General features: G+C 38.6%; 1 protein-coding gene across 8 annotated transcripts in view; it reads right to left on the bottom strand.

Moving 5' to 3' along the window:
- Window positions 1-22682, bottom strand: part of add1.S (adducin 1 S homeolog) — a 72896-nt gene that overhangs the window by 41403 nt on the left and 8811 nt on the right. For all 8 annotated transcript variants that reach the window (XM_041573430.1, XM_041573424.1, XM_041573423.1 and 5 more), the window contains 4 exon segments: window positions 9679-9892; window positions 4423-4585; window positions 3009-3160; window positions 1344-1424 (listed from right to left, as the gene is read on the bottom strand). In XM_041573430.1, the coding sequence (XP_041429364.1) occupies window positions 1344-1424; window positions 3009-3160; window positions 4423-4585; window positions 9679-9873 (591 nt within the window). In that variant the 5' untranslated portion in view covers window positions 9874-9892.

The following is a 22682-nucleotide window of genomic DNA, read 5'->3' as shown; positions in this document are numbered from 1 at the left end:
GCCGACCCCTGCCCACTCCCCTGACCCCTCCTACCCCATCCCCGACCCTTGCAACAACAAAAAAAATAATTTTTTGCACCGGTCCCTGGTCCAAAAAAGGTTGGGGACTGCTGCTTTAACGTTTTTTAATCGATACATTTAGTTGATACATTTCTTAGCTTTGTCCCTGCTGAGCAGAATCCTTGAGTTTTATTAAAGGCAACTGTTCAAATTGGTACAATAGTTGCTAATACTCCACAGATACTGTTGAGAATTGTATCAACTAAATTTAGCAAATTGTAACAGTTCAGAATCTGCTCCTGGATCACTGAGCTGCCAGACTGAAACCCCAGAGACACGAACATTAAACTGAATTTTTGGGAAAACTGTAAAAAAATAAAAGATGGAAAGCAATTGAAAAAAGTCTTTGTTTATGGTGAACTGAAAAAAGTGTCTGGAAGGTGAACATCCTGTTAAACATTGCAAGTTATAGGGTTACTTACCAGAAAGTAATGTATATACTCGAGTATAAGCAGAGTTTTTCAGCACCCAAAATGTGCTGAAAAAGTCTACCTCGGCTTATACTCAAGTCAGTATGAGCTGATCGACGAGAATGGCTGCGCTACTGACCAGAGTCCCCCATGCCCCTGCACCCCTGATGGGGCCCGCAACTTTGTTCGTAATCTCTCACCAAGAAGAATGAGGAGAGAGTAGAGAGAACAGGCCCTGTACGAACATCTTACTGGTCGTGCGGAATTAAGTCATTACGTGCCGCGTGTGCACACAACGTCACTGCACGGGGCTGTGCTGTTCGCACCTGTGAGAGTGGACGTGGACTGAGCGAGCAACAGCGCGCACAGATCATTTTGACAGTTTGCCTGGTCCTGGTGGCTGCTGCCTGGCTGCAAGTGCAGTCAGTAATCTACAATTTAAAAGCGCAGCCAGCCATTGCAGGCAGGATTATTGTATTTTTTCTTTTATTGCAAATCTTCCACTCACTTGGTAAGTTAAATAACGAATTACTGTATATTAATAATAATTTGTCTGCTGACTAAAATAAATACAAATATGAGCCAATTTAGTCAAACAGACTTTAGCAAATGCTACAGCCTGCAGATTTTTTTTTTTTTTTTTTAGAGGGTTTTTTGATTATTGAAACTTACCAGTAGCTACTGCATGTCTCACCCTAGGCTTATACTTGAGTCAATAAGTTTTCCCAGTTTTTGTAGGTAAAATTAGGTACCTTGGCTTATACTCGGGTTGGCTTATACTCGAGTATATATGCTAGCTTGGTTTTGAGGCTACAATAGAGAAGATACACCATAATCCTAAAGTAGTTAAAACCAGCAAAGAGTAATATTTACCAGACTTGATGCTGTCACTTCACTGTACAGGAGTCCAAAGGGAACAATCAAGAAGTATTCTTGTTCTGAATTTACTCTGACCTACACACAGAAACAGAATGGAACTTTAACACACTTTACAATAAATGAATGGCAACTGGTCAAATAAATACAGACACCTATACAACTATTTACTTGACTACTACACATCAAGAGCATCTATGTGATGTTCTGAACTTCAAAGTATAATCCTACACACATTGTTCTAGAGGTATGACTTTTGTTGTTGTTGTTCCTTCACAATAAAGGGCATGTGAACAAAGACTGTGCTAGGCAACTACAGAGTGCACTGAAACTTGTTTGTTGGGGTTCGGAAAAATAATTCCTGCATGGAACATTGAAGGATAGACTTATCTCCTCTATTAATCAAACATGGGAGTTTTTGCCATAAGGCAATAAATGGCACAGCAATCAAATACTTCACAATACCTGTAGTGATGCCACAGACAATAGTCTGGACCAATAGTATTCTAAGTATTAAGCAAATATAGTAGAATCACTCACCAAAATAGAAACATGGCCCAGGTGCTCCAGCCCAGGCCCTCAGCTCAGGGGAGAGGACAATCCATATATCCGTATACAAAAGCATAAATATTGGTGCAAGGCACACTGACAAACTCACGTACTGATCAGACTAGACTATATAATAAAGCTTTCAAATTTATGCCGCAGACTTAAATAACCTGGGCTACACACACAAAAATCCGATGTTTCGAACACCGACTTTACTCTCTCAAGTATAACAAAAAACTTTTTTTTCCTTGTTATCCATGAGAAAAAGAGTAAAGTTGGCATTCAAAACGTCGGATTTTTTATATATATATATATATATATATATTTATTTATTTATATTGAATAGAAGATCAGCACACTCTTTATTATTTAGGTAAAAACAAGTGTTGGTTTATTCACACATCTCATCCGACGTTTCGGTCCCACAACTACAAGCTTGGTCGTGCACCTCTGGCTTCGTCTTTGACTGAGTGCGGGCACTGTCTGATAGTTATATATATATATATATATATATATAAAATCAAGGACCAACACTCCAATATTTAGTGAAACAATCAGTATTTATTCATACTTGTGCATCCAAAGTTTCGGCCGTATTCGGGCCTTTATCAAGCCTTGCCGAAACATTGGATGCACAAGTATGAATAAATACTGATTGTTTCACTAAATATTGGAGTGCGGGTCCTTCATGAATTCTACAGGTTTGATTTTGGCATAGCACCCAGCAGAGAGGGGGAGCAACACAAGCATGGAAAATGTTCCTGGGTGGTGCCAACTAATGGTTGTGATTGGCTATTGGTAGCCCCTATGTGGACTGGCAGACTACAGGAGGGTCTGTTTGGCAGTACATCTGGTTTTTATGCAACCAAAACTTGCCTCCAAGCCTGAAATTCGAAAATAAGCTCCTGCTTTGAGGCTACTGGGAGCAACATCCAAGGGGTTGGAGAGCAACATGTTGCTCACAAGCTACTGGTTGGGGATCACTGGTATATATTATGCAAAATTCTTGGGGTCTGGTATTTTCAGGATAAGTGATCTTTCAGTAATCTGACCATACCTTAAGTCTGCTAAAAAAAAAAAACAAAAACAAAAAAAAAGTAAATGTATACTCACTGTAATATGATTGTAGATTAGCTGTGACCATCCAAACAAATCTGCTAGTCTATAAAATGCTGCGAGTTTACAGCGCAAAAGCTTCTCTCCCTTTTCATACGCAATAGAATCTGAACCCCTAAGGTCATTCACAGGTGTCACCATACCAAGGCCTTAGAAGAGAACAGAAGAGAAGATGCTGTGTTAATATACATTACCTATTCTGCTCATAATAGTCTAAGTGGCTGTGCACACAAATACAGATAAGAGTAACAGGTTGTGTTGATGTATCTATAAACAGATATCTAAAGTTTACATGCAACATTCTGCAGGGGAATATAACCTAATCTTAGACAAACTGTTCACTACCAAAGATGTCTCTCCCTCTTATATTCATGTAAAGCTTTAGTGTAGCTCTGAGGAAGTGACTTAATATTTCTACTTTACCATACATTAGCGGTTAGAAAATCTCTTTCTGTGGTCGGACTATTTAGATGTGTTGGGTAACCTAACGTTGACTTCCAAAACACAGTTAAAAAAAAAAAAAAACAGTTCCTGACTGCCCTCGCAATCGAAAGATGAAAGGAGCCGAAGCTTCTGTTCATGTACATTGATTAAAAAATTTTAGGCCAGTTAAGATGCAATCCAATAGAATAATAAACTTTTTTGACTAAACAACCAGACAACTTGCTATACATGCCAAATGGTAAGCGATTAGGGTCAAATCTGCCTGACCAATTTTGGGAATGTATGGTCAACTTTAAAAAAAAAACCAAAGGGTGTATATAAAGTTGTATACTGGCAGATTGAGCATTTTGATTTTGCTGTATTAAGGGAATTGTTTAGTGTAAAAATAAAAACTGGGTAAATAGACAGGTTGTGCAAAATAAAAAAATGTTTCTAATATAGTTAGTTAGCCAAATATGTAATGTATAATGGCTGGAGTGACTGAAAGTCTAACATAATTAGCCAGAACACTACTTCCTGCTTTCCAGCTCTCTTGGTTTCCACTGATTGGTTACCAGGCAGTAACCAATCAGTGACTTGAGGGGAGGCCACATGGGTCATAACTGTTGCTTTTGAATCTGAGCTGAATGCTGAGGATCAATTGCAAACTCACTGAACAGTTATGTCCCACGTGGCCCCTTAAAGTTGCTGACTAACTTAGTGTTAGAGAGCTGCAAAGCAGGAAGTAGAGTTCTGGCTATTATGTTAGACATTCAGTCACTCCAGCCTTTATACATTACATTTTTGGCTAACTAACTAGATTAGAATTTTTTTTTTATTTTGCACAGCCTATCTATTTACCCAGTTTTATGTTTACATTGAACTGTTCCTTTAAACTGCCATCATCTACAGGAAACACAAGACAAGGCTGGAACCACTAAGTTTTCACATTATAGTTTGGTTTATTTTATTCCTTTTTACTACTTACTCAAGTTTAGAGATGCCATTCCACCTTGAGGAGCTGAAGGGTAAACATTTGGTACACCTGTGGTCATAAAATCTGCAATCTGCTGTAATGCCAATAAACCTGTAGGATTTTTGCCTTTCTTGAATTGGTCCTGGATCAAAGTTTCAAGTTCATCACAAAATGCCTGTGAGAAAAATAAACAGTTTTATCAAAGTTTTGTTTTATTGAGTCTTATAGTTTTCACTTGCAGAAAGCCCACATAGACATCATTAAGTGTAAGTCAAGGAAGGAAACCTGGCCGTTGTGCTCAGTCAGAGACATAGGAAGACTGATGTCTCCTTTTTTATTCAATCCCAGTTAAAAGATCAGTAACATAAAAAAATGAAATTGTTTTAAAGTAATACAAATATAATGCAGTGTTGCCCTGCAATGGTAAAACTACTACTACTGTTATAAATAAGCTGCTGTGTAGCCATGAGGGCAGCCATTCAAGCACAGGATAGACAGTAGATAACAGATAAGTACTACTATAGTTTATATAAACAAGCTGCTGTGTAGCCATGGGGGCAGCCATTCAAGCACAGGATACACAGTAGATAACAGATAAGTACTACTATAGTTTATATAAACAAGCTGCTGTGTAGCCATGGGGGCAGCCATTCAAGCACAGGATACACAGTAGATAACAGATAAGTACTACTATAGTTTATATAAACAAGCTGCTGTGTAGCCATGGGGACAGCCATTCAAGTCAACTACAAGAGGTCCTCTGCACTCAACCCATTATCAATATATTTAAGACAGAGACATTTGTGCATACTGCTACTGAAAAATGCCTTACCCTTTAAACAACACAGGGATTGTTTGTCCATATATTGCAATATATTTAAGCTGGCCAACTACGTCAGTCATCCCATATCTGGCCAGTCCTACGCTTAATTTTCATCTGATTCATTAAGAATTCAATTGCTTAATTATAAATTTTACAAAGGGACTAAGTTTTACCTGCAACTTACTAGCTGCTTTCAAAGTAGCACAAAATGTCTCTGTCTTAAATATATTGATAATGGGTTGAGTGCAGAGGACTCTTGTAGTTGACTATATGTATTTTGTGGTCACACCCTCATTGCACCCCCGCCTAATGGTTTTAAAAAATAATATAGTGGTGAGCACAACTTTCCCTTGTTTGTGACAGCCATTCAAGCACAGGATACACAGTAGATAACAGATAAGTACTACTATAGTTTATATAAACAAGCTGCTGTGTAGCCATGGGGGCAGCCATTCAAGCACAGGATACACATTAGTTTGGAAGATCAGCTTGAGAGGGTCTGAAAGTGAAGATAAGCAATTGAAAAGAACAACAGCAATAAAGCTGCTCTTGCACTCAATCTGGTTATTGGTTGCTGGGGTCAGCTGCTGGTTGGAGATAATCACCAATTGATTCCCGATGTATGTCACTGTTTGGGCAGGGCTTTCTTTACCTCTTGTATTGGTCGTTTATTGTTTTTGTATGTTATCTGTATTATCACTTTTTCCACTCCAAAAAACCTGCTGGCGAACTTTGCAAGAGGAAAGGCATAGACACCAACACTTAAAGGAGAACTAAAGCCTAACTAAAGAAGTAGCTAGAAATGTTGTACATGATGTTTTGTGCTTCTGTACCAGCCCAAGGCAACCACAGCCCTTTAGCAGTAAAGATCTGTCTCCAAAGATGCCCCAGTAGCTCCCCATCTTCTTTTCTGCTGATTCACTGCACATGCTCTGTGCTGCTGTCACTTACTGAGCTTAGGGAGCCACTCACAATATACAGTACACATAGAATAGAAATGTCACAATATAAGGCTGATTAGTAATTAATACACATAATTACTACATGGCAGCACAGAAACCAGTGCAATTAGCATCAGAATTGAATAATCAGCAAACCTGTAGCATCAGCTTATATTACAGCCAGGGAAGCTCATTTTCTGCTGGATAATTAGTGACGAGCCCTAAGCTTAGCTTCTCAACAGCCAATCAGAGCCCACTGAGCATGTGAGTGTCACAGACACTTTCCAAGATGGTGACCCCCTGTGACAAGTTTGAAGTCCTGGATCATTGCTGCTATTGACAAGCTCAAACTTTAGCCTCGTGCAATAAGTTCATTATATAAAATATGGCATTTGTACCATATTCATGCAGTCACAGGCATTCCACTGCAGGAGGCAAAACTGTATATACAATAACCAAATGATTTTCAATAAAAACAAACAATAAATAATGAAAACCATCTGAAAAGTTAATCTAATTTAAAGTTAATCTAATGGGTGACCGTCCCCTTTAAGACCATAGCAAAAAAGCAGAGCTTGTAGTGTACAGGCAGTCGAATCACCATGAAGCTAAACAAGGTTTACAAGACATTAGTCAGATCAGCACCAGGAGAAGAAAAGACTACCTTTGTGCTTTTTCCTCCTCCATTACAATTCTACATAATGACTCCAGAGCCTGTTGGCATCGCTGTGATGGAGAGGCAACACTTCTATATTGCCAAACATACAAGACTATTCGTTTTCTGTCCTTAGTAGCAGAATGCTGCCAAGAGTCAGTGCAAAAAACAGATGGAATAGTTGACATGGAAGCAACACTGGCAATTAGAGGACATTGTCTGCATTATAGGGATGCACTGAATCCAGGATTCGGCCTTTTTCAGCAGGATTCAGATTCGGCCGAATCCTGCCCGGCTGAACTGAATCCTAATTTGCATATGCAAATTGAGACGGGGGAGGGAAATCACAAGACTTTTTGTCACAAAACAAGGAATGAATTTTTTTCTCCCTTCCCACCCCTAATTTGCATTGGATTTGGTTAGGTATTCGGCCGAATCTTTCGCGAAGGATTCGGCCGAATCCAAAATAGTGGATTCGGTGCATGCCTACTGCATTACGAAAAAAACAGAGACAGGAGTACGGTATATTTTTGGCGCTTTATTCAATAACTGCTCTTTTACAACATTTAAAGGGACGGTATGTATAAATCTACAACACCCCCCAAAAAATTGCAGCATTGATATTGCTTAAAGGAGAATTCAACCCCTTCGGCGCTAAAATCCCTCCCCTGGGTCCCCCCCCCATCTGACCTACCTCCCCACCCCCCTCCAGGCAAATGCCCCTAACTTGTTACTGACCCCTCCGTGCAGTTCCTCTCCTGTTGAGTTCACGGCAGCCTCTTCTTCCTGTATTCGCCGGCATTTGGTGGCGCATGCGCAGTAGAGGGATTTACCGGTAAGGATCTACACATGTGCCCGAAAGCCACTAAGTTTTCGATTTCTTTTTTCGTAAACGTTGTGACTTTCCGCGCATGCGCAGTACATCCTTACTGATAAATCCCTCTACTGCGCAAGCACCACCAAATGCCAGCGAATACCGAAAGAAGAGCGCACGGGCAAACATGGCTGCTTTCAACTCAACAGGAGAGGAACTGCATGGAGGGGTCAGTAACAAGTTAGGGGCATTTGCCCAGGGGGGGGGAGTAAGGTCGGGGGGAGGAGGGAGAACACAGGGGAGGGATTTTAGCACCGAAGGGGATGAATTCTCCTTTTGATTAATTAACAGAATGGTACAGTAACAGATAGCTATGTTAAATGGGTGGTATGTTGGGCGGACCAAGGGCTTCTGGGTACGGTCAGGGCGAACAAAACTGTGCCTGTTTTGTGGAATTCAAAGGTTGATGATTTAGATCTTGTCCATGAGTACACAATAGAAGGAAAGAAATGTGGTGTTTCTTTTGACAGAGGAGTCAGAGCAGCATTACTTTGAGGGTTTACTGGTGTATTTATATAGACCTTTCTGATAAAGCTTACTTAGTTTTAGCCTTTCCTTCTCCTTTAAACAAAAGTCAACTGCTGTATCAGTTCTGCTACTTAATATGCTACTCACAAATTCAGGTTAAATTAAAAGTAAAAGTACAGCCTCAAGGTTTTTTTCATTTCCAGTATGAACTTGTTCCGAGCAATTAACCTGCTCAATGGCCACAGAAGCAGCTTGAAGAATGTTTAAGCACCAAACTAAGTTGAACAGTAGCTGGGCAAAGCCAAACTGGTACCTCGTAGAAGTGAAATATTAACAGACTCACATCACACCATTTCACATTGTTAAATTAAGTTAGACGAGAAACAGGTCAAAGTTATAAAAGAAAATTGAACGCATGTGTTTATGTTATTCTTGTTTTCTTCAGATGCAGACATATTAAATATGACACCAACCCAGGTTCACAATATAAGCTTCCTGCATCTTTTTGTATAAACAGACACCTTCTACCTACAACACTGTATGGGAGGCCATACTTTAAAGGGATACTGTCATGGGAAAACATTTTTTTTTCAAAACACATCAGTTAATAGTGCTGCTCCAGTAGAATTCTGCACTGAAATCTTCTCAAAAGAGCAAACAGATTTTTTTATATTTAATTTTGAAATCTGACATGGAGCTAGACATATTGTCAGTTTCCCAGCTGCCCCCAGTCATGTGACTTGTGCTCTGATAAACGTCAGTCACTCTTTACTGCAAGTTGGAGTTGTATGGCCGAATGATCCGATTACGATGTGCCATGGGCTCCGGCGGGATCCGACAGGATCTGTGTGTCTATGGCCACCATAACAACAGAACAATGGGAAGGTAACCAGATAGCAGCTCCCTAACACAAGATAACAGCTGCCTGGTAGATCTAAGAACAGCTCTCAATAGTAAAATCCAGGTCCCACTGAGCCACATTCAGTTACATTGAGTAGGAGAAACAACAGCCTGTCAGAAAGCAGTTCCATCCTAAAGTGTTGGCTCTTTCTGAAAGCACATGACCAGGCAAAATGACCCGAGATGCACCTACACACCAATATTACAACTGAAAAAAAAAAATACATTTGCTGGTTCAGGAATGACATTTTATATTGTAGAGTGAATTATTTGCAGAGTAAACTGAAATTTAGAAATAAAAACTACATCATATAAATCATGACAGAATCCCTTTAAGATGTTCAAAGGACCCAGGCTGATGATCCATAATTTTATGCTCTAAAGCTACTTGTGCAATGGATTATTATAACAGATCCTTCAAGTAAACAGCTCTTTCTATCTTTACTGCTAGATTTTATTAGATCAGTATCTCCCGTGACATTGAATACTTGTCATGTGGTTCCAGACAAGAAGTCAATGGGACTGTATTAGAGTGAGAGAAACAGAGTACAGAAAAAAAAACATCTCACAACCACTCGATATCAATATAAAAGCCACAAGCACTTACAGGACTTTGTAGTATCATGGAGACCCTTTTCTTTTGCTCCATCATGTTGAAGTCTTGGCGAAGGTCTGGAGCCATGTTCCTCTCTCGCAGATACTCAGGGTTGTTTTCGTCAACCCTGTCAAAGTATTTCTCCTTGTGAGGAGGATTGGTTGGGGGTGGTGTGGTCACCACCCCTACACTCGAATCACCATTCATAGCAGGATGTTAACCTGCCCTTTGGGGGAAATGAGAAAAAAAAATAAATGTAACTATGACGAAGATAATACAGTGGAATACATTAAGGGACTCACAAATTTGAACTTTACCAAACCTTTACCCTGGGAATAATTTGAATTTGACTATTCACCACCTATAACCTGCTGAGTTCTTTTATACGTCAATGGGAGAGTTCCACTGGCCCATTTGAGGATGTCAATAGCCTTTCTGACATTCGAGGCAAAATTCAATTCGTGTTTTGTCTAATTTGAATTTATTTGAGTTTTCGGGCCGGCAATATTCGCTCGAGTTTTAGATATTTGATTTTTTTTCTTAAATAACCACCCAATCGAATTTTGAGTATATTCGAATTTATACAAATTAAAAAAAAATTCACATGAATTTGAAATTCAATAAATGGACCTCTACCTGTCAAACGATGTAGAAAGGAATAGGGTAATACAAAACAAACACCCTATCAGCAAGGTTTTCAAAATGCAGAAATGTCTAAATGGTCACCCGCTGTTTATCCAAGACAGAGAAAGTTACATCAGTTCCTCCTTCTGTTCTTAAGCTTTTGATGCTGTCGACATTTTACATTGCCCAAATAATTTCAACTTCTTTCTTTATTCTTTTTAAAGGAGAAGGAAAGCTATTGAGGCAGTTTATTGCCAATAGATTATCTTATTTATAGCTCTGGGCTCAGATTACAGCAGAGAAGGGGGGTGGGTGAAGACTGAGCATGCTCAAGCCCTAGCCCTGGAGGTTTATGCTGAAAACAGGAAGTCTGATACAGAAGCCCATGTGTACACAATAGAAGGAAAGAAATGCAGTGTTTCACACAGAGGACTCAGAGCAGCATTACTTTGAGGGTTTACTGGTGTATTTATATAGACCTTTCTGATAAAGCTTACTTAGTTTTAGCCTTTCCTTCTCCTTTAATGTGTTTCATGTTGTTTAGGTGGACCTTTCGGATAAGGCTTTTTTAGTTTTAACCTTTACTTCTCCTTTAAGATATGCAGTTAGTAGGCGTAATTTATAAACACTGGGCAAATTTGCACCTAGGCAGAAACCCACGGCCACCAATCAGATGATTGCTTTCAGTGTTCAACCTGCAGCTGCCTAAAAATGCTAATCACTGATTGGTTGCTATGGGTTACTGCCCAGGTGTAAATTTGCCCACGGTTTATAAATAAGCACCACTATGTTTTGCACCTCCAGTTTCCAGGAGTCAAATTTAGAAAAGGGGCCAAAAACTCCATCTGTAGACATTTTGACTGGAGGATACTGTGATGCATATGAATTATCCATAGATTTGCAGGAAATACGGTGCTAGCAGGGTAGTTTCAGTGGGTGGCAAACTCATTGTCACTTTCCATAATTACCTGAACTATTGTATTCCTGGGCTCTTGTTACTCTTTCTATGTAGCAGTTGCATAAAAGATATTTATATGTAGATTGTGATGGAAGGCATTCATGCAGGGGTTAAGACCACAAATATATTTACATAAGCCAGATGACAATCATCCTAGCCCTCACCAAAACAAGTCGCAGCTCATTACAGCATTTGGATGCTGTCCCATGTATAAAGGACATTCTTAGTGCTTAATGATACTAACTGTTTAACCCAAGAGAAAACTATGCCCATTATAAGGATTGAATGAACATTGTGCACCATAAAATAACAAAATGTAATCACTTCTGCTCCACATATAAAACTTAGAAGACGTAAAATAAAACAAACAGTTGTGCAGTGCGTTAGGGATGGGTGTGGCAGAAAAGAAAAATCACATTTTTCCAATTACTTTCTATTTTCTATTCGTGATAGTTTTTCTAATATTGAAGTGTATGTAAAGTTTCATTTTTTACATTCTAAAGCAGCTCTGGGAGGGGGGGGGTCGCCGACTCTTTAACTGTTCTAAATTGATACAAATGTTATCTTTGTCCCTGCTTAGCAGAATCCCTGAGTTTCATTAAAGGCAGCTGTTAGAATTGATACAATAGTTACTAATACTCCATAGATACTGCTGAGAAATGTATCAACTAATTATATCAACTAAATGTAGCAAATTGTAACAGTTCAGAATCTGCTCCTGGATCATGAGTTTCCAGACTGAGACACAAACATTCAAATTTTTTAAAAAAAAACAAACAAAAAAAACAGTAAAAAATAAAAGATGGAAAGCAATTGGAAAAAAGTCTTTATTTAGGGCGAATAATCTGAAAACAACTGAACTGAAAAGAGTGTTTGGAAGGTGAACAACCCCTTTAACTACAGGGAGATAGATGACATTCCCCTGTAAGAGTGAAATATCTCTCTCTGATAAATGGCAAAATAAACGCCAAAAAACCTAATACAAGCAGTTTGACTGCCTAAGAACGCCTGTGGAACAATATACTTTGTGGGCAAGGGAAGAAAATCACATTTGTACATTTTATTTGCCTCCAGTTTCTTTGAGGTCCTTATAAAGAACAACTTCTCCAAGCATTTTGTTCACCAAATCCTCAGTTCCATCTATCTTTCAGCTGCATCTAAGTGTTTGATACTTGTATCGTAAACCATTTCAGATATCACTACAATCATGAAAACAATCTCTTGCTAATCTTTAATGAGGTGGTTCACCTTTACTTTAACTTTGTTATAGAATGGCTTATTCTAAGCAACGTTTCAGTTGGCCTTCCTTTTTTCTTTTTTCTTGTTTTTGAATTATTTGCCTTTTTCTTCTGACTCTTTACAGCTTTTATATGGGGTCACTGATCACATCTTAAAAAAACAAAACAAATGCTCTATTAACTGATGAGAAATAACAGCCTGCCAGAAAGTAGTTCCATTCTTAAGTGCAGGCACAAGTCAAATGACTGAAGGCAGCTGGGAAACTTACAATATGTCTAGCCTCATGTCAGATTTCAAAATTAAATATAAAAAAATCAGTTTGCTCTATTGAAAAATGGATTTCAGAGCAGAATTCTGCTAGAGCAGCACTATTAACTGATGCGTTTTGGAAAAAACATATTTTCCCATGACAGTATCCCTTTAAGTATTCATTTTGGGGGTATAGTTTTTCTTTAAAAATATCACCATCTTTGTGTACACCCCTTTCACAATTCTACCTTTTGTTCAGGAAAGGAAAAACCACTTCACATATGGATATCAAAACGGAGTGTTCATCTACTCAGCAGCATTCCATCCCTCACCAATCTAACAGACACATTGCAGAGGATGAGTGTCACTACTGATCCGACTTATCAGAAAAAGAAACAAATTTGGCCTGAATGACCTGCATCAAGCTCAAACACAATGTCTGAGAGAAACAGTCCGAAAAAAGTTATAATCATCTTTCAATGTCAACCCTCTAATGCAAACCAGAATTTGTGCTGATCCGTTTATTTCACATGTGCATTAATCATTTAGCGTCAATTTTATTTTATAACAAACTGTTACAATCAACAAATTGCCACTGAAAACAATATGGGAACAATGGGCACAAATATCAGATAAAAATTTGAATTTCTAAAGAACTAAAAGAATCTCTACCATTACTGTTCAATACAAGGCCTCCCTAGCTCTTGATCTGTCTTTCACACAACCACAAAACCACACTTCTCACCCAACTCAACACTATCTCCACATCGCTAAGATTTCCTAATGCAAAGTTAGAGAGAATTGTATGAACAAGCTGATGCTGTATAAACCGATAGGATTTTTAAACCTGGCAGATATCAGGTCAGGCAGACCAATGGTTTGTGGCCATGCACAATTAAAGGGATTGTTCGCCTTAAACCTAACTTTTAGGATGTTATAGAATGTCCAATTCTATTCCAACTTTTCAATTGATCATTATTTAATTTCTATAGTTTTTGAATTATTTACTTTCTTATTTGGACTCTCCAACTTTCAAACGGGGGTTACTTACACCATCTAAAAAATAAATGCTCTTTAAAGCTAAAAATAAATTTTTATTGCTACTTTTGATTACTCCTCTTTCTTTTCAGATCCTCTGCTATTATATACAGAGTTGTCGACCGCACCCCCCCTGAGCTGCTTCAGAATGACAAAAGAAGGTAAAAATTAAGCAAACTAAACCATTAGAAAAACTATCACAAATAGAATACAGAAATTAATTTTAAAAATAATATTTCTGGAGTACCATCTAAAACCAACTGAACTGAAAAAGGTGTTGGAAGGCGAACAACCATTTTAACTACCAATCTTGGTAAACTGAAACCATCCAGTAGATAATCACTTTACAGGTATGGGACCTGTTATCAAGAATGCTCGGGACCTGGGGTTTTCCCAGATAATGGATCTTTCCATAATTTGGATCGTCATACCTTAGGGGGCACATTTAATAAGGGTCGAAGTGAATATTCAAATTCAAAAACTTCGAATTTGGAATGAATTTTTGGGTACTTCGACCATCGAATAGGCCTAAATTTGACTTTGATTCGAAGTAAAAAAGTTTGACTTTGAAAATCGAAGTACTGTCTCTTTAAAAAAGTTTGACCCCCTTAAACCTGCCAAATTGCTGTTAGCCTATGGGGACCTCCTAGAACCTATAGCCAACATTTGGCTAAGTTTTTAGAAGTCAAAGTAAAATCGTTCGATCCGAAGGATATCATCATACGAACGAAAGATTTGACTTTGACCAAATATGGCCAAATTCGATTAAAAAAAACTTTGAATATCGAAGTGATGCAATTCGATGGTCGAATTTAGACGTTTTTTGCACTTCGAAATTCGACCCTTGATATATCTGCCCCTAAATCTACTAGAAAATCATATAAACATTAAATAAACCCAATAGGCTATTTTTGATTCCAATAAGGATTTATTTTATCTTAGTTAGGATCTGGTACATTGTACGGTTTTATTATTCCAGACAAAAAGGAAATTATTCTTTAAAACTTGGATTATTTGGATAAAATGGAGTCTATGGGGAGACAGCCTTTCCGTAATTTGGAGCTTTTTGGATAATCGGTTTCCGGATAACAGATTCTATACCTGTACTATAATTTACTCCGTGCAGATCTACAAATAAACACAATAAAACACAGCAGTAATCTTGCCTTGGCTTTCAGCAACTCGTAGCTCAGAACACAGAAAGCATATACGGGAGGGAATAGCTCACATTATCCCATTACATAACAGGACTTGGAAGTAGTTTGAAAAGGACACAATAACTAAATAAATCTACTGTGAACGACAGAGCCAAGACCTGCAGAGAACCATACAGCCAATGGAACAAGTCACCACATAGAATGGAAACAAAAAATTTGAAAAGATCCATTGTTAGAAAACTGCTGGCCAAGGGACAGTCTAGTCGTAGCCTCTACAAATGGTCATTGAATTTCCACTTCAATGTTCTATTAGCAGGCACAGTAAATAATTTAACTGTTCAACCCAAGAAAGGAGAATATACACTACTCTCTCTTAGCAATATCAGTGGAGTGCAATAGATCTTTGAAAGGTTACTGTACTTTCAGAAGCAAAATGTGGTATAAAATTTCCTTTAATAACAGTTTCAGGATATAAAATAATTTTATTACACAATTTACCTTTTTTTTTTCTTTAAAGACTCATGATAAATCATGCCTTTGGTTTTGTATAGAGGAAAAAAACCCCACCCCAATAGTGCAGCCAAAGCAATGATTATAAACGATCTTCTTATTGGATTGTCCAGCCCATATTTGTAATTCTTCTGTTTGCTGTAATACTATTGCAAAGAGTTGCATAACTTTCTGGTGCTGTATAAATAACGGTTAATAATGATCTCAAGCATCTAGATTCCCTGTACTTCAGCTGGCCCCATAGGAAACAATGACCTTCAAGCACACTACAAGTTGTCCAACTTACTCATGGAGCTCTTTAGTCAAAGGAATTGATCGCTCCAACTGAAAGTTACAACCTTTCAAGCCCCATCTCATAGCAACGAATTCATATAAATGTAAAAAGAATGAAACCTGAACAAGCTGTGCAATGAAGAGGCGTTACTTTTTCTTCGCCATAGATGTAAAAGGAGATGTGAGAATTTGATGGTTGAGGTCACCTGAAATGTTTATCCCTTCTAAGGGGAGTGAGGGTCAAAGCCGAGAAGCATCAGAACTGATGTATTCCTTGTTCCCTGCAGACTCCAGCTGGGCCCTGGTTTTTACGCAATGTGTTTCAACCTATCCTATTTGTCACAAGAAATCTAGGGCAAGCAAGAGCTGAGAGAAGAAGCTGTAAGGCGTCCTCGGCGCGTCCAAGATGGCGGCGCCCAGAAGAGGCCATGCGGCCGTCAGACGCCAGCGCGACGCTGGCGTTTTCGCACAGCGTATTAACGCTGGCGCATCCTTTAGACGCTGGCTTCCAAAACGTGCAGACGCTGGCGCACGTCCTGCGACGTCATCTAACGCATTTTGGGGCGAAAATCCACCTATTTAAGGTCGCCAGAAGGTTCTCTCAGTGCCCGAGTATAGGTTCTTCTATCCTGAGTTCCTGTGTGCTTACTATTGATTCCTTGATCTTCGACCTTTGCCTGAAACCTCGACTTTGATATCTTGCTGCCGGACCGACCTCTGCCTGTAATGACGACCACGTTATCTTGCTGCCTGGACCGACGATTCTTCTGCCTAAACCCTTTGTACCACAAACTGTGTTTGCCTAGTTGCTTCCTCCATGGTCCGCACTCCAAACTGCGCCTTCGGGCCCTGACAGAAGCTAAGTCTGAACCTCAGAGAGTAGGCACACATACTAAATTTTGGGTTTTGGGGGTTTACTTCTGATTTTAGGTACTCTTCACAATTATATCACCTACAAAAGTTTTCAGACGACTCTGTAATTGTGGCCAGTATCAGAGGCGGAGAGGATGCTGAATATAGAAGTGTAATTGACAGTTGTGTTGGGTGGTTTGCTGCAAACTGTCTACATTTAAATGTGGTTAGTAAGTAGTGGATTTTAGAAAGTTGAGAATTGATCTTCAACCAGTCAGTATAAATGGGGCTGTTGTAGATATGGTAGAGGAATATAAATACCTGGGTATTTTTATTGATAATAGGTTGTACTGGGCCAAAAACAATGATTTATATAGGACATGCATGAGAAGCTTTTCTTCCTTAGAAGATTAAAGAGAAACTATCGCAAAAAGTAAAATTTAATATAAGCTTCAGCATACTGAAATCAATTAAAAATTCTGTAAGGTTTCTGAAATAATCAAGTTTATCTTCACTATTCCTCTCTCAGCATCTGTTTCTCTTCATTCTGTCTTCATGCAGCAGTTGGGTGTCAGATATTCAATAACAGTTAGATCCAATATATCTTATACCTTTTGCCTAGAAGATGTATTAGAGTTTACTAAAAAAAAATTAAAATTAAAATCACCAGATATCATGTCTCTCTACATGCAGGATTTGTGCAAAAGGCAGTTATTTTGTTACATTTTGTTTATACTGGAATCCGTTATTTGAGTGAGCTCTAATTCATCTGCCAGGAAAGGAAGCCTGCTAGGTAAGATACAGGGAGATTTATTTGCCGTTGACAAATCGCCTCTTCTTCAAGCGACTAATCTCTCCAAAAAGCCATCTCGCCGGCTAGAATCTAAATCGCCGGCGGGATGGCACTCTGAGCACTTCACTCGGGCGACTTTGGAAAACAAGGCTCTACCAGTGCCATTCCGCCAGCCATTTAGATTCTAGCAGGTAGAAAGGCTTTTCGGGAAGATTAGTTGCCTCACTGAAGCAAGTTTGGGCAACTATTGAAAACGCATCGCTGCGTGTGCATTAGCGCAGGCGACTTTTCATTGTAGCCTATGGGGAAAAACACCGAGGCAGTTCGGGGAGATAGTCGCTCAAAAAACGAGGCAATCTCCCCGAATCTCCTCGTGTGGCCTTACCCTAAAGAGTAAAATTTGAAGCGCCACTTAGATGGACGTTTATAATAATGTTTACAAAGGGAATCACTAAATAAACACACATATACATACATATATATATATATATATATATATATATATATATATATATATATATATATATATATATATATATATATATATATATATAAATATGTCTAACCTTGTAAAATCTTACTCCAACACAGACATGAGTACTCAAGAGTACAGATTGCCTGCCTAAAGACTAATGCAATACAACAGATGTAGGAGTCTTAACTAGAAAAGTATCAGCCCAAATTTCTTGAATTACAAGTAGCAGTATAATTAGCCAACACAGAATCTTCCCACACCCTTCAGAAGTGTAAGATCAACATGGAAAATGGCGGCACTTCTGTATGTTCTTGGGCTAATGATGAACACAGTGTGTTTTCCCCAGTCATACTTTGGCCAATGGAGAAATGCCCAAAGCAGCCCCATATTTATTTGCATGGGAAACATATTGACAAGAGCCAGTACTTTTAAGCCTCAGGGTGCTTTGGTGAGCGTTTTGGCTCAAAACTAAAAATACTGGAAGTGTCAGCAATTCCTCTGCTTCAACTTCTCTGCTGGTGGAGTAAATACCCTGGTGGCCATCAACCTAAAGTACTGGAAACTCTTCCATCAAGAAGGTAAGCAACAACAAAAAATATAGGGTATAGGTTGTAGATGCAAACAAATGCAGGATTTTATTAAATTAGGTAGGTAAAAGGGCAGATTGTGTTTAATTTAAGGCAGATTGATTACCAAAACTGAAAAGCAAATAGTTCACTTTGCATATCGCAGAATATAAAAAGGGATGTTCATTGTCAATAATGCCCTAAAAACGTTGTAGGACTTTCAAAATACAGTGACAACTATATTGTATTCTATTTGGAAACAAAGTAACTCACCCAACCATAAGGTTCTGTGCTGACAGAAGTCATGCACGCTGGTTTGGTTCCTCATTTATTTGCATAGAAAGTTTCATAAGGGAAAATAAAAGGATCATCAATTCCCCTGACTTTCCACTGCCAATATCTGCACCTGCACGACACCTCTATAGAGGGATTGCACTGTACTCAGTCAGATATTTGGAATTAATGTACAGGTATGGGACCTATTATCCAGTATGCTCTGGACCTGGGGTTTTCCAGACAAGGGATCTTTCTGTAATTTGATCTTCATATGATAAGTCTACCAGAAAATCATGGAATCATGAAATAAACCCAATAGGCTGGTTTTGTTTCCAACAAGGATCAATTATATTTTAGTTGGGATCAAGTACAGGCTACAGTTTTATTATTACACAGAAAAAGGAAATCATTTTTAAAAATTTGGATCAATTGATTATAATGGAGTCTATGGGAGAATGCCTTTCCGTAATTCTGAGCTTTCTGGATAACAGGTTTCCGGATATTGGATCCCAAACCTGTACTTACTACCTCAATTCCAAACATGCAGAACAGCAATCATTGTACTTTGGTTATATGTAACGTTCTACAACACAGGTATGATTTTTATCAGGGATGCACCCAATGCAGGATTCGATTAGGGATTAGGTCTTTTTAAGAAGGATTCAGCGGAATCCTTGTGCCTGGCTGAACCGAATTCGAATTTGCATATGTAGATTAGGGGCGGGTACGGAAATCACGTGACTTTTCGTCACAAAAGAAGAATTCTTTTCTACTTTTTCCTTTCCTGTCCCTAATTTGCAAATGCAAATTAGGATTTGGTTCGGTATTCACCCGATTCTTTCACCAAGGATTCGGCCGAATCCCAAATAGTGGATTCCGTGCATCCCTAATTTTTATTAAAGGTAAACTTTCTAAATAATTTTAAGGTGAAACATTGACATCATGTTATCCCCAAATGGTATATCAATTTTAAATACATAATAAAATAATACAAAAATCAAGCAATTCAGAGATATATATATATGTGCACAACAACAAGGAAGGAAGGAAGCTCCCTAAATTTTGTAGTTCACATCCTCTCTTGACAGGATCACTTTTGTTTTCCAAATTCTGGTTTCCCTTCCAGCAGGCTTTTCATACTGATAAATGGACAGAGAGGCAACAATGGAAAGAATATCTAACACAATAGATAGTACATGGATCATATTCAAAGAGATAACACAAACATTCCTGTATTTTTACGAACACTACGATATATTTATTGAAACAACTACACCCCATATGACCACTTCAAACAAATGGAAATATTTATACTGAACAGTGTTAACACTCCCATGAAATGTTAATGATTTATAAGGAACACAAAGAGTAAATTTTATGCACGGTAGGTGAAAATTATGTGGCTGCAGTCAGATGTAGTTTGCGTTAAGCCCTCTAGTCTAAAGAAGTCTTGTTTTCTGAGCGGGATACCTGGATTTTGAGGAATAACAAAGTGCTGCATACCTCCCAACTGTCCCTTTTTCGGAGGGACAGTCCCTCTTTTGACAGCTCAACCCGTAGTCCCTAATTTGTACTGGAAAGTCCCTCTTTTCTCTGCAATGAACAGCCAGAAAAAGAAACAAAGTTTCTCACTTAATTGGCTTTTAGCAGAGAGCCCAGAACAACTAACAGGTGCAAATAAGATACTTTGTAACAATTTTGAGACACAAAAACACAGTTTAGATAAGGAGAAATATTTTCAAACTTTCATAAATTTTGTAAAAGAAACATGGTAATTAGGGGGTGTGGTCAAAAAATTGCTGCGCTACATGCGGGAAAAAAAAATTTGTCCCTCTTTTTACTTCCAAAATGTTGGGAGGTATGATGTTGCTCTCTGGTGAGTATTACAAAGGCTTGCTTTGTGCCTACCAATATACTCAATAACCAAAGCATGCTTAAACAAAAAAAATTAAAAACTAGATAAAAACAAACTGCCTTAAATATTATTAAACTCCACATATCCAATCAATATCTAAAGTACCTGTAAAATACAGTATTTCTGATACAGGTATAGGACGCATTATTTGGAATTCTTGGGACCCGTACTTTTGATCACAAAACCGTAACACTTCTTTAAAAAAAAATCCTTGGTCGCAAAACAATAGTGGGTTTAGTAAATGTTTTATTATTACAGAGAAAAACAAAATAGTTTTAAAAAAAATAAATGTTTGTTTAAAATGTACTTTGTGTGAAATTTGTAAGTTTCTGGATAAGGGACCCCATATCTGTATTAATAGCATTCTATAGCTCTGACCTTATTCCTTTTCACCCAAGCATTAATTTCACGCTTCTAATGATGGAACATCTTACTCATTAACACTTCATATAAATGCAATCAAGACTGCGCTAGCTTCTTTTCTATGGAATTTCCTTCCATGTTCCATCATCACAGACTAATATTTTAGCCTTTATTCTTAAGGTGGACATAGACATAGAGATCCGCTCGTTTGTCCCTTGTTGCCAAACGAGTGGATCTCTCCCCGATATGTCCACACTGAAGTGGGCGATATCGGGCTGATCCAATCGTGGGCCCTACGGCCCAGCGATCAGATCATAATGCATCCGATACGGGTCGTCAGATCATGGGACCGCATAGACACATAGATGCGGCTGCGATCCTATGGGATTTTTTAACCTGCCCGATCGAGATCTGGCCGACTTTCGGCCAGATATAGATCGGGGAAAACCGTCGGATGGCCCCACACACATGGGCCAAAAAACTGCCGACTCTGTCTGTCTACAGCTTTTATCAGCCCGTGTATGGGGGCCTTTAAAGGCAGCCACACATGGGTCAACCAAACATGTTATCCAACATTTTTGCCTGTGGGCTCAAGACAGACACATACCATAAGATAGGACATAGAAGGTATGGCAGCCTTTCTATTGCTCCACTAGTTTAGGACTTAAAGGGATCCTGTCATCGGAAAACATGTTTTTTTCAAAACACATCAGTTAATAGTGCTGCTCCAGCAGAATTCTGCACTGAAATCCATTTCTCAAAAGAGCAAACAGATTCATTTATATTCAAGTTTGAAATCTGACATTTTGTCAGTTTCCCAGCTGCCCCTGGTCATTTGACTTGTGCCTGCACTTTAGGGGAGAAATACTTTCTGGCAGGCTGCTGTTTTTCCTTCTCAATGTAACTGAATGTGTCTCAGTGGGACATGGGTTTTTACTATTGAGTGCTGTTCTTAAATCTACCAGGCAGCTGTTATCTTGTGTTAGGGAGCTGTTATCTGGTTACCTTCCCATTGTTCTTTTGTTTGGCTGCTGGGGGGGGGAGGGGGTGATATCACTCCAACTTGCAGTACAGCAGTAAAGAGTGACTGAAGTTTATCAGAGCACAAGTCACATGACTTGGGGCAGCTGGGAAATTGACAATATGTCTAGCCCATGTCAGATTTCAAAATTGAATATAAAAAAATCTGTTTGCTCTTTTGAGAAATGGATTTCAGTGCAGAATTCTGCTGGAGCAGCACTATTAACTGATTGATGCCACCTCACACATGACTGGGGCAGCTGGGAAACTGACAATATGTCTAGCCCCATGTCAGATTTCAAAATTGAATATAAAACTATCTGTTTGCACTTTTGAGAAATGGATTTCAGTGCAGAATTCTGCTGGAGCAGTGCTATTAAATGATGCATTTTGAAAAAAAACATGTTTTCCCCATGACAGTATCCCTTTAAAGATCTAGGGAAGTATTTGGTTAGCTGCTGCAACTGGTATAACAAGTCCTTCTACATCTAATAAATATTTATAACCTAATTTAAAATAAAAATGTAATACAGGTATGGGATCCATTATCTAGAAACCTGTTATTCAGAAAGCTCAGAATTACTGAAAGGCAGTCACCCATTTTATCCAAATTTTTTAAAAATGATATTCTTTTTATCTGTAATAAAAAACAGTAGCTTGTACTTGATCCCAACTAAGATGTAATTAATCCTTAATGGAAGCAAAACC

Source organism: Xenopus laevis, chromosome 1S (assembly GCF_017654675.1).
Source record: "Xenopus laevis strain J_2021 chromosome 1S, Xenopus_laevis_v10.1, whole genome shotgun sequence".
Taxonomy (NCBI): Eukaryota; Metazoa; Chordata; class Amphibia; order Anura; family Pipidae; genus Xenopus; species Xenopus laevis.
The sequence above is the reverse complement of the archived record's forward strand: the minus strand, read 5'-3'. Positions and strand labels throughout refer to the sequence as shown.